This window comes from Dendrobates tinctorius, unplaced genomic scaffold, assembly GCF_039654945.1.
Source record: "Dendrobates tinctorius isolate UK_male_01 unplaced genomic scaffold, ASM3965494v1 ptg000231l, whole genome shotgun sequence".
NCBI classification, from domain to species: Eukaryota; Metazoa; Chordata; class Amphibia; order Anura; family Dendrobatidae; genus Dendrobates; species Dendrobates tinctorius.
In genome coordinates this window covers 10,651,302-10,663,880 of record NW_027361898.1, presented here as the reverse complement: position 1 = coordinate 10,663,880, position 12,579 = coordinate 10,651,302, and the positions used below count along the sequence as shown (strand labels likewise).

The following is a 12,579-nucleotide window of genomic DNA, read 5'->3' as shown; positions in this document are numbered from 1 at the left end:
GTTGGTTCGCGGTCCAGGATGAACTGTCGGACCTCAGCTGGGCAGAGATGCAGGAACTGGTCTTTGATCATCAGGTCCCGTAGCTGCTCACAGGATTCAACGGACAGTCCATGGATCCACTGGTCAAAGTGGGTCCTGAGTCCTTGCACCACATCACTGTAGCTATCGTGTGGGCCACGTTGGAGGTGTCGGAACTTCTTTCGGTATACCTCAGGTGTCAGCCGGTATTTGGCGATCAGCGCCTGCTTTATGGCGTCATAGTCGTCATCGGCTTCTGGCGGAAGAGAAGCAAACGCCTCCAGAGCTTTGCCTTTTAGCCCTGGGGTCAAGTACCTTGCCCATTGGTCTCTAGGCAGCTGGTACTGTCGGCAGGCTTTCTCAAAGGCTCGCAGAAACGTGTCCAAGTCCCCGTCCTTTTCCATCACAGGAAAATGCTCTGTCCGGGGTTTAGGAGTCTGGACGCTGCTGGGCTCACTGGTTCGGGCTGTGGGGGCATTCCACCCCCGCTGGAGCATCTCCAGCTCATGGGCCCTCTGAGCTTGGCACTCGGCTCTCTCAGCCTCCGCTTGGCGCTCGGCTCGCTGCTCCGCTCTCTCTCGAGCTTGCTGGATCAGCTGCAGACGTCCGTCACGGTCTTCGGCAGGGAGTGCGTCCAAGGCCGCTTGCAGATAGGGGTCCAGCGTGCTCTGATTGAATGTGGGGCCCGCGCTCATGAGTGGAGCCTCTGCTGCAGCCCCATTGCCACTTGGGCCAACTTCTGCGCTCGCTGGATTCTGGTCGTTGTCCAGCTGCACTAGAGCCGCGATCATTTGAGCTCTGTTTTTGTTCGTGGCGTCAAGGCCTTGGTACGTGCATAACCCAGCAAGAACTTCCTTTGTCTGCCGGTTGTACCAAGGTTCTCCTTTTGCCGCCATGGTTGCCAAATAAAAGATAGAAAAAGAAAAACGAAGAAACGGGAGGGGGATACTTGCAAGTACACACTAATGTCTCAGGACTAGTAACCACTGAGTCTGTTCTCCAAAACCTATGATGCAGGATTCCCGCAGGAACCGTGCAGGTTTTTAGTGAGAGGAATGATTGCTCAAACCAAATCACTAATGCTCTAGGATTATCCCACCGCTCTGCCACCAATAAGTGACGAACAGCCCACGGCCGTTCGTCCAAATACGGGCGACTGACGGGGGTCCCGCTGCCACCAAAACGCGACGGACAGCGGACCCTGTGTCACCACTATGTCACAGTCCCACCACTGACACGGGTGTATCAGTGGACGGAGGGACGAGACACACTGCCGGCACACGGCTATCACAGGCACAGTTGGGCTTATCTTAGTTATCCCACCACTGGCACCATGTGACCAAAATATCCAGCAAGCTACTCTCGCTCTACAATTTGCCACAGGGGGAGTTTAATTTGGATGCCCCACCACTGCTATCAGTCTTCCAAGTACTGCGGGGATTTATGTATATCCCACTTTCTCAGTTCCACTTTGGAACTCGCAGCTCTCCGGCGCCCCGCCTTACCCTCAGGTCAGTCAGGGAACTGCACCTAGGATAATTAGTCGCCGGACGGGCTGCCTGGTGTGAACCGGCAATCAGGCTTCTGCAGTAAGGGAATTCTCAATGCTGTGGCCGCAGCCCCTTATTCAGCAATATAAGACCCTTCGGTACTGCCAGCAAGCTGCAATAGCCGTACACAATGCGCTGCCACCAGTCACGGTTACTTAATTCACAGTGTTAAATTAAGAGGGTCCGTGGCAAACCCCTTGAATTAGTAGCGATTATCTATCAAAGGCGTATAGTTCGATTCTTAGAGCATAGAGACAGACTAAATATTAAATCATTTATTTTCCGAAAGAGGACAGTGATTACAGATAAAAGTTGCTATAAAATTGAGACATAAAATATGTACAGTACAGATATAAAATAAAAGGATTAAAACAGAGGTACACTCACGGTTGATCATGACTCTCTAGGCAAACCCATGCGGCGGAGAAAGAAGGCGGAGCCACACATCTCCACTCATCTGGAGTTCTTGTCAGCACGAGGATTGGAGCTCTTCTGTGCTGGTTTGCCCAGGGAAGGCCTTATAGGCTTTGCTTTGTGACATCACGGAGAGATGCATTCTGGGTTGATCCCTCCTCTCTCATCCGAGTTATGTTTTGGCTACAAAACTTAGATTAGCTATAACTTTATGGGAGAAGCTGGTATGGACTCATCAGTGGTATCATGTTTCCCAGCGTAATGAGCCCATCAAGAAAACATCAAACATCTATGCGATATGACCGTCCATTTGGGCGCAAATCATATCTCAGGTTCTGGACATCCGAGAGTTTTGCAACAGGCACCACAGCGAAGCTGGGTCTGCTCGGATCGCAGAAATATGATTTTTATATTTCTGCTGGGTATGGTTTTCGCGGGACAATCCCTTATTGTTTTATTCAAACTCCTGGTCTCAAACAAAGAGTTTAGTTCCCGCACTTTTTTTTCTCTTTCTGCTGAGAGAAGCCAAATGGTGTGAGGGAGATGGTCTAGCTAATTAACATTCCTGCTCTTCCAGAGGAAGTGGCAGGGTTGATAAAACCTGGGGGGAAGGAATTCCTACTACTGACAGTTTACAATGTCCTAGGATGGAGGATTTGTAGCACATTCCAACAGAAAACATATCTTGCAGACATTGTACATCACACAGGGCGCGTATCAAATCGGGCGAAATGGCAGAAAGAACTACCCCCTCACCTAGGATGGTACTAGGCTCGGTCACATTAAGAGAATCAGCAAAGAAACTCCTAGAAAGGGCATTTGCCTTAACATTCTTAGTGCCCGGAAGAAAATAGACCACAAAATTAAAACGCGTGAAAAACAAGGCCCATCTAGCCAGTCTAGGATTCAAGCGTTTGGCCGACTCCAGATAAATCAAATTCTTGTGATCGGTGAGGACCACAACTTGATGTCTAGCTCCCTCCAACCAATGTCTCCACTCCTCAAATGCCCATTTCATGGCCAACAGTTCCCGATTCCCCACATCATAGTTACGTTCGGATGGAGAACTTTCGAGAAAAGAAGGCACAGGAATTCACCTTAGAAGTCACAGGGTCTTTTTGGGACAAAACAGCTCCTGCACCAATCTCAGAAGCATCTACCGCCACCTGAAATGGAAGTGAGACATCAGGTTGCCGTAAAACTGGAGCTGAAGTAAATCTCCGCTTAAGCTCCTGAAATGCTGAGTCAGCCTCAGGAGACCAATTCAGCACATCAGCGCCCTTCTTGGTCAGATCAGTCAGTGGTTTGACAATACCAGAAAAATTACCTATAAATTTACGATAGAAATTAGCAAAACCCAAAAACTTCTGGAGAGCCTACCGTTTTTTTGCGGATCCACCAAGTTTTTTGCGTCCGCCGGCATGCCTGGACGGACCCCGCAACTTTTTTTGTTGTTGTAGGATCCGCATTTTCCAGTGCGCCTGCCTGGAGAAAGGAAGTCACGGAGAAAATTAACCCTGAAATCCTTTCTGGCGTCCGAAAAAAAAATTCTCTCTCGCGGTTCCTTTAAAATTCAGCGGATCCGTCAAAAAAATGGATCCTGTGCTATCCGTTCACATCAGTTAGGAACGGATCCGCTTTTTCGCATATTTGGCGGATTTCAACTGACACTAAAAACTGAAGTGTGAAAGAGGCCTTATCGTTGATCGCGCGAGAACGTCCAGGACTGTTTCTCGTCGTCAGCTTCCTGTGGAGCCGGGCGGGAGGACGCAGGATCGCCTAGTGTGACCGGTAAGTAGCGATCCCCGTCCCCAGCGATGTCGCTGGTGAGATCTGCCTGTGTGGCAGCTCACTAGCGACCACTTAGCGAAATACCAGCGATCCTGACCGCGTCATATCGCTGGTCGGGATCGCTTGTACATCGCTAAGTGTGACAGTACCTTTTGAGAGTGCCTGCTGGTTTACTAAGCTTGACCTCAGGGGGGCGTATAATCTTATTCGCATCAAGCACGGGGATGAATGGAAGACGGCGTTTAATACTCCGGAGGGACATTTTGAGTACCTGGTGATGCCTTTTGGGCTCACTAATGCCCCTTCTGTCTTCCAGTCCTTTATGAATGATATTTTCCGTGACTTTGTGGATAAGTTTTTGATCATCTATCTGGATGATATTTTGATCTTTTCTAGTGATTGGGATTCTCATGTGGAACATGTCCAGACTGTGAAAAAAATGAGTTCACAACACACGTCCTTATGTAGCCCTGATGTTATCAGAAATGTGCATCACGACCGCACTTCACTATTCACCACCATCTCCCCAATGTCCTGACCCACAATGATCCACTCCTCATGCCAGAACAGAGAAGTGCTGGGTCATCAGATGTGACATTAACAGAGTCATCCAAAATACCCATGGCTGTAATAGGAGATGTCCGAGGCGAGGGAAGTGCCAATATCAGAATTACAACTTTATCTTTGCATTCACATTAAGACACAGTTTTAGTCTCAGTTCACACTGATGTCAAATTTCAACTGTAAAGGAAAAGTCCACCTTAAAAATGTTTTGCAGAAAAATATATACCGTACATTTCCATACACTTCCATAATGTAGGATTTACCTGTGTGTTAACGAATGACGGCAACGTTCTGTGTTTATTTGGTCTCATCGCAGTATTACCGTTCTACTTCTTCTACATGTAAAGAGAACCTGTCATCAGGATTATAAACCCCAATCTAAAGGCATGTAAGGTACTTTAAAGTGGAACGCGTTAACATTTTTATAGTTCGGTCCTGAAATATTTGGACAGTAGCACCAGTTTTGTCCTTTTCGCTGTTTGCCAAAACATATTCAAGATACAGTTCTATGATCACTATGGGTTTAAAGTGCAGACTCTCAGTTTTAATTTGAGGGTATTCACATCCTAATTGGAGTATGGGTTTAGGAATTACAGCTCTTTAATATGTAGCCACTACTTTTTTTTAAAAAAAAAAAAGGGACCAAAAGAAATCGGAAAATAATCTCAAAAGCTCTTTAATGGGTTATTTCCTTGTTAATTTGTCATCAATTAAGCAGGTAGAAGGTCTGGAGCTGATGCCAGCTGTGGCATTTGCATTTGTAAGCTGTTGATGTGAACCCACAATATGCGGTCACAGGAGTTTTTAATGGAAGAGACACAGACCCTCATTAGGCTAAAATAAAAGAAGAAATCAAAGAGATAGCAGAAATGTTAGGAGTGGCCAAAGCAACAATTTGGTACATACTGCATGACAAGAGCGCACTGGTGAGTTTGGGAACTCAAAGAGTGCAGGGAGTCCAAGGAAGACAACCGCAATGGATGATCGCAAAATCATTTCCATGGTGAAGAAAAAACCCTTTCACAGCATCCACCCAAATGAACACTCTCCAGGAAGTTGGTCTTTCACAAGACCAAATATAGAGGGTTCACCAAAAAGGTGCAAAACCATTCATCAGTGCTAGGCCACGTTCACACGTTCAGTATTTTACATCAGTATTTGTAAGCGAAAACCAGGAGCGGGCGACAAATACAGAAGTGGTGACATGTTTCTATTATAATTTTCCTCTGATTGTCCCACTCCTGGTTTTGGCTTACAAATACTGTTACAAAAAATTGACAATACTGAAGGTGGGAACATGGCCTTAAAAACAGAAAGGCCAGATTAGACTTTGCCAAAGAAACATTTAAAGAAGCTGTCCAGTTCTGGAAAAGCATTCTTAGGACAGATGAAACTAAGATCAACATCTATCAGAATGATGGGAAGAAGAAAATATGGAGAAGACTTGGAACGGCTCATGATCCAAAGCACAGCACATCCTTTGTAACACATGGTGGAGGCAGTGTGATGGCATGGGTATGTATGGCTACCAATGGCGCCGGGTCACTAGACAGAAGCAGCCTGATGAGTTCTGAAGTGTACAGGGCGATACTTTCTGCTCAGAATCAACCAAATGCAGCAAGGTTGATTTGACGCCGCATCACAGGTCAGATGGACAATGACCCAATGCATACTGTGAAAGCAACAGGAGTTTAAGGGCACCCTCACACTTAGCGATCTCGCTAGCGAGATCGCTGCTGAGTCACAAGTTTTGTGCCGCAACAGCGATCTCACCAGCGAGATCGCTGTGTGACAGCGATCAGCGACCGGCCCCCTGCCAGTATCGCTGATCGCTCTTGGAAAGCCCTGGACATTTCTTTCATCGCTGGTCTCCCGCATCGCTGCATGTGACAGGCGGGAGACCAGCGATCAGCTGGTAACTAAGGTAAACGCAGGGTTTCTAAGCACCGGGCGGTGCCTAAAACCCTCTTTGTACCTTAGTTACCAGCGCGCTGATGCAGGGAGCTGGTAACTAAGGTACACATCGGGTTTCTAAGTGACGCACATCCCTTAGAAACCCGATGTGTACCTTAGTTACCAGCTCCCTGCATCAGCGCGCTGATAACTAAAGTACACAGCAACGCCGGGCACTTGGCGTCGCTGGTGCTGATCGTTGGTGAAGCTGTCTGTGTGACAGCTCACCAGCGATCATGTAGCGACTCACCAGCAATCCTGTCACGTTGATATCGTTGTCAGGATCGCTGGTGAATTCGCTATGTGTAACTCCAGGTTAAGGCAATGAAGTGGAATATTAGGCAATGGCCGAGTCACCCACCAGATCTCAACCCATCAAGCAGCATTTACCATGCTTAAGGGGAACCTGTCAAGCAGGATTGTGCACAGTAACCTACATATAGTGTCAGGTCGGCGCCGATATACTGATTACAATGATACCTGGTGATGAAATCCAGCTTGTGTTGTTGATTAATCTTTATTGTCAGTTTTCAGTTAATGATATGCTCGTGCCCCGAGGCTGCCTGTGGAGGTCTTTATGTGATCCCTCAGTGACCTGCCCCTTAATTTACATAATGAATATTATACATACATCATGAAAAAAACCCATGTGCAAGCAGGCACCGGCCGTGGCACCTGTGCTGCAGCATAATCGCATATGTACTGCATATATAATTAATATGCTTCAGGTCATCTTGATATTAAAAAAAAAATCTATTTCAAAATGGCGCCCGCCGCACCTGTGCAGTAGGAGCTATCGATGTATATAGAGGTGATCCGATAGCTGCAACTGTGCATGCAGCGCCATCTCGCTACAGAAAAAAAAATTCCTTCCTCCATGATGACGCTGCCCGTGCCTGTGCAATAGCAGCTATCGGACCACCCCTATATACATCGATAGCTGCTACTGTATGTGACAACTGCTTAAAAGGCAATGCCCAACATAAAAGGTAAACACCTAGAATGGTAAGGCTATGTGTACACGCTGCGGGTTTTTCCGCTCGGATCCGCAGGTAAAACCGCAGGTAAAGTGACCTGCGGTTTTCCTGCGGATTAGCCTGCGGTTTCACACCTCTACTATGCTAAAAGTGTGAAACCGCTGCGGAATCCGCCCAAAGAACTGACATGCTGCGGTTTGTAAACCGCGGAAAAAACCGCAGCGTGAGCACAGCGGATTTGTAATGCCATAGGCTAACATGGTACTGTACCATGTCTGCGGAACTGCTGCGTTTCCGCAGGGCCAAAACCGCAGCGGAAACGCAGCAGAATCCGCAGCGTATGCACATAGCCTAACTCCTGGAAGATAACATTACACAACTGAAAAAAAAGGAAGAACTGCCAAAAAGACAATAATAAAATGTCACAGCCCGTTCACTGCACTTACAATTTATTAGCATACATTAATCATGGATTTCTCTAAAACAGCAAAACAGAATTCTAGAAGCAAAGTAAGGACTTACACTGCATTAAAGCACCTTGTCTTCACACGCCATTTGTTAGGAGTCAGGTTCCTGCGTCTGCTCTGCAGGAATCCAGACCCTTACATTCTGCGGTCGCTTGCTCTTTATCTACCGCAGAGGAGATTGCCTTGCAGCTAATCTCTCCAGGGGCTAAGTCCCTCTGTCCTACTGAGCATGCTCATGAGACGGTTTCCCATTGGAGATCGGGAGTCATGTGCTCAGGTCCTGCTCCAGATCTCATTGGTCCATCTTGGAGATCTGGAAGCTTCCGGAAGGTCCCGGCTGCTATAAAAAGCGTGCATGGCCGTTCCGCCATGCGCTAGTATAGACTATACTGCTATGTGTGAATGGTGACGGATGTATGATTTTGGTGACTGACTTATTATGAAACCTCTTCCCTCTGATATTACGCATGTGTTTAGGGAATTAGTTCAGTAGTCTGCGCCAGTCTGTGGCAAGCCTTAGGCCACTGTGCACACCGCACCTCTGCGCTAGCGTCCGACATAGCGCCTGCTTTGCAGCTGTGTCGTCCAGCGGCAGTGTCCTGCGCCGCGCTGCAGCCCTTCTTGGCATTCGCAGTAGTGACGCCGCACATACAGTAGATCTAGACGGACGCAGCCCCTCTGTCTTAGTTCCTGCTCCTGTGACCTTATACCGTGTGTGCATTTACCTGTGGTCTGTGACACTAACAGGTTCAGTGTTTTTGTATGTTTATGTTGTGGCGCCTCTGCTTGTGAACAGAGCCCGCTTTGCGCACTTCGGGTGAAGTCTAACCCGTGCGCATTATACCGCCATATTGCTTGTCTGTCATTACCTAGCAGGCGGTTTAACATCTACAGCACGGTGGATACGGAGCGTTGGAAGACCATTTCCAGTGACTACCTCTTGAAGCAAGCTCATCAAGAGAATGCCAAGAGTGTGCAAAGCAGTAATCAAAGGAAAAGGTGGCTACTTTGAAGAACCTAGAATATAAGACATATTTTCAGTTGTTTCACACTTTTTTGTTAATTATATAATTCCACATGTGTTAATTCATAGTTTTGATGCCTTCAGAGTGAATCTACAATTTTCATAGTCATGAAAATAAAGAAAACTCTTTGAATGAGAAGGTGTGTCCAAACTCTTGGTCTGTACTGTATGTATATACACACACCATGACTTATCTCGGCTGAGATAAAGCCTAGATCCTCAGGCTACATTCACACTATGGGCGAAGCCAGGATCAAACCTGGGGGGGGGGGGGGGAACCTCATACTGTTCTGCAGAATTTCATACTGCACACCTCAGCTGCTGCAGAACCTCATACTGCACACCCCTACACTTGAAAATAAAGCCTGCACCTTAAGATGTGGTGAATGCAGTCTATTTATTCCAACTATCAATTGATGTTGATGTGTTACTGAAGACGAGCAATGCCTGTCCTGGGCGTCCTTTTGGGCAGCTATGAGGTGTACCTGACTGGTGCTAAAAAAAAGGAGTGTTAGGCTGTGTGCACACGTACCGGAACTCTCGCGGAAATTACCGCGAGAATTCCGGAATTCCAGTCCGCGGGAAAATCGCATTTTAAATTCCCGCGATTTTCCCGCGGAAAAACTAGCATTTTGCAAGCGTATTTAGCTTGCAAAATGCTAGCATTCTCCAAGCGATCTGTAGCATCTCTTGGAGAACTGATTGACAGATTGGTCACACTCGTCAAACATAGTGTTTGACGAGTGTGACCAACTTTTTACTACTGAGGCCGCCTATGCAGCATCAGTAGTAAAAGATAAAATGTAAAAAAAAATAAAAAATGGTGTTATTCTTACCCTCCGACGTCCCGCGCATCCGTTCCCAGTAATCCTTTGCGAAAATGCCCGCAATGACGTCAGTTCTCGCGGGATCGCGACGTCTCGCGGTTATTCGCGATGACGTCGCGCGAATGACCGCGAGACTTCGCGATCCCGCGAGAACGGACGCCATCGCGGGCATTTTCGCAAAGGATTACTGGGAACGAGAGCGTGAAGAGAAGCGGAAAGACTGCGCGGGACGTCGGAGGGTGAGAATAACAATATTTTTTATTTTTAAATTCTATTTTTTACAGGGATATGGTGCCCAAAGCCCGGAGGACAGTCTCCTCTCCTCCGGACCGTGGGTACCATCCGCAATTGTTCTGCTTACTTTCCGCATGGTGTGCACAGGCACATGCGGGAAGTAAGCGGAACAATGCAATCCTATGGGTGCGGGATCGCCGCGATTCCGCAAATTAATGAGCATGCTGCGGTTTTTACCGCGAAGCGATTCCGCCGCGGTAAAAACCGCAGCATTAGCACAGCATTGCGGAATCCCATAGGAATGCATGGGATGCTTATTTTTCGCGTTTTCGCGGCAAAATCGAGCGGTTAAAACCGCCGCGGAAACGCGAAAAAAATGCCACGTGTGAACTCAGCCTTAGTCTGTGTGCGATCCGGCTTTCATTCTTTTTGGTTCAGATAAGATATGGATAGACAGATATGGATAAATGGATAGAGCAGATTTCTAATCTGCTTTTGCTATTGAAAACATCTATGAGCTCAAAAACCTTTCAGGTGATGCAGTTTTTTAAAAAGCTGATCTGCTTTTGCAACTGAAAAACGTATCCTCAAAAAGCGCAGGAAAAACGCTGTGTGTGAATGTAGCCTTAGATCAGGAATAGAATAGCCATTTATAGGACATTTCATAACTTTCCCAAATTCCTATGAAAAAATATTCAGCGCATTCTGCATTGAACTACTGTACCCAATTTATTATATATTTTAGGAGTCGGTCCATTTTATACCGACTCCACCAAAATGAGCACCGACTCCAACTCCACAGCCCTGGTAGTGCCGACATGGTTTTGGCAGTCAGTGACTTAGTGGCTCGCAGCTCACTGATTGGCTGCAGTGCTGTTGACTTGACATCAGAGCTGTACACAGTAATGTAATGGGAGCAGCGGCAGATACTTGTTGCTGGACTTAGGGAAAATTGGTAAAGTGCGGATTGCTTTTCTTACAACAATCTGCAGCAAGGAGACAGAGGTTCTCCAAAACCAGAAAACCCTTTAAATATGTGACTCAGAGACCGGTCCCCATAGGAGCTGACTGATCTTGCACTTTGTGAGAAATATATTTTTTATGAATTTGACAAAAATCCAAGAAAAAGACATTCAATCCCATCTACTGGATCGCCTGATGACCTTATGTGTGAGGGATGACAAAATGGATAGTTTAAAAACCAATAGAAAAGAGGGAAAAGAAACAACACTGCCCCCACCACCACAACAGAGAGGAGCAAGTCTGTCCCTCTGCGTTGGGCAGGACCGTCACCGTGCTGGAAGGCACTTGTGGCAAACGCATACAGACATCGGATGTGTATCCGAACGCAGCCACGCTTCGCCAAACATCACAGACCGCTAATGACTTTTATACACTGAAAAGTCCAGAGGCTGATGGCATAAAACAGGCAATGACCACTACAAAGCAGAAGTCATGGCTGTGTACATAGGACAACGTGCTGCCGAGAACAGGGATGTTTATGGAGGACACTCTGTGGTAGGGAGACCGGCAGACCGATTACACCGGCTGATTTGTCAGGATACGAGTGACCCTAGGAGCTCTACATCCCAATAATCACCACATCCACATGCCCAGCACTGAGATCTGTAGGGCAGCTCATCCTTGCACCGTGCGCCCCCTGCAGGGCATGGAGGGTCACACTGCCAGCCATCTCCTGACACGCCCCATACACAGTAATACTGTAGACCGGCTGCTGTATACAACGGTGTGGGCAGCAGATGACAGGTGTGTGACAGCCATCACCTACAATGTAAGACCACCGTCCTGATGAGCGGTCACTACGCCCAGCAGAGGCGCCGCAGCACACACTGATCATGGCCGGACTCACCCAACACCAGCACCATCTGACCACACAGGCAGTAATACACGTGCAGCGGCTTCTCGCCATCGTCATACTCCTCCCGATCGCGGGTGTCCGAGCAGACCACCGACCGAGACACCACCTTCGGCATCACGACACAAACACGGACCGCCGCACTGAGATAGAGCGCTCTCACATTCGTCGCGGTAAGATGACGTCACTGCACATGTTTCTTTACAACTTTATTGATACTTCTAAAAAGAACATAGCAATGACAGAGGAACGCAGCAGAACTTCAGTGCAGCTCTGCGAGGCGCCGGTGTCACGGAACCTGTGTATAGTGTGGATCCACAGCGCATCAAGCCCCCAACTCCTCTCATACAGGCGGGGGATAGTATGGCAGCCCCCAACTCCTCTCATACAGGCGGGGGATAGTATGGCAGCCCCCAACTCCTCTCATACAGGCGGGGGATAGTATGGCAGCCCCCAACTCCTCTCATACAGGCGGGGGATAGTATGGCAGCCCCCCAACTCCTCTCATACAGGCGAGAGATAGTATGGCAGCCCCCCAACTCCTCTCATACAGGCGGGGGATAGTATGGCAGCCCCCCAACTCCTCTCATACAGGCGGGGGATGGTATGGCAGCCCCCCAACTCCTCTCATACAGGCGAGAGATAGTATGGCAGCCCCCCAACTCCTCTCATATAGGCGGGGGATAGTATGGCAGCCCCCCAACTCCTCTCATACAGGCGGGGGATAGTATGGCAGCCCCCCAACTCCTCTCATACAGGCGGGGGATAGTATGGCAGCCCCCCAACTCCTCTCATACAGGCGAGAGATAGTATGGCAGCCCCCCAACTCCTCTCATACAGGCGGGGGATAGTATGGCAGCCCCCCAACTCCTCTCATACAGGCG

The 12,579-nt window shown here is 48.0% G+C and overlaps 1 protein-coding gene across 1 annotated transcript in view; it reads right to left on the bottom strand.

Moving 5' to 3' along the window:
• The window catches only part of STEEP1 (STING1 ER exit protein 1), an 82,286-nt gene extending 70,402 nt beyond the window's left edge, over positions 1-11,884 (bottom strand). Inside the window, exon 1 of the mRNA XM_073556106.1 lies at positions 11,690-11,884. Coding sequence (XP_073412207.1) covers positions 11,690-11,813 — 124 coding nt within the window. The 5' untranslated portion in view covers positions 11,814-11,884. The remainder of the gene's footprint in view (positions 1-11,689) is intronic.
• Between the last annotated feature and the right edge of the window lie 695 nt (positions 11,885-12,579).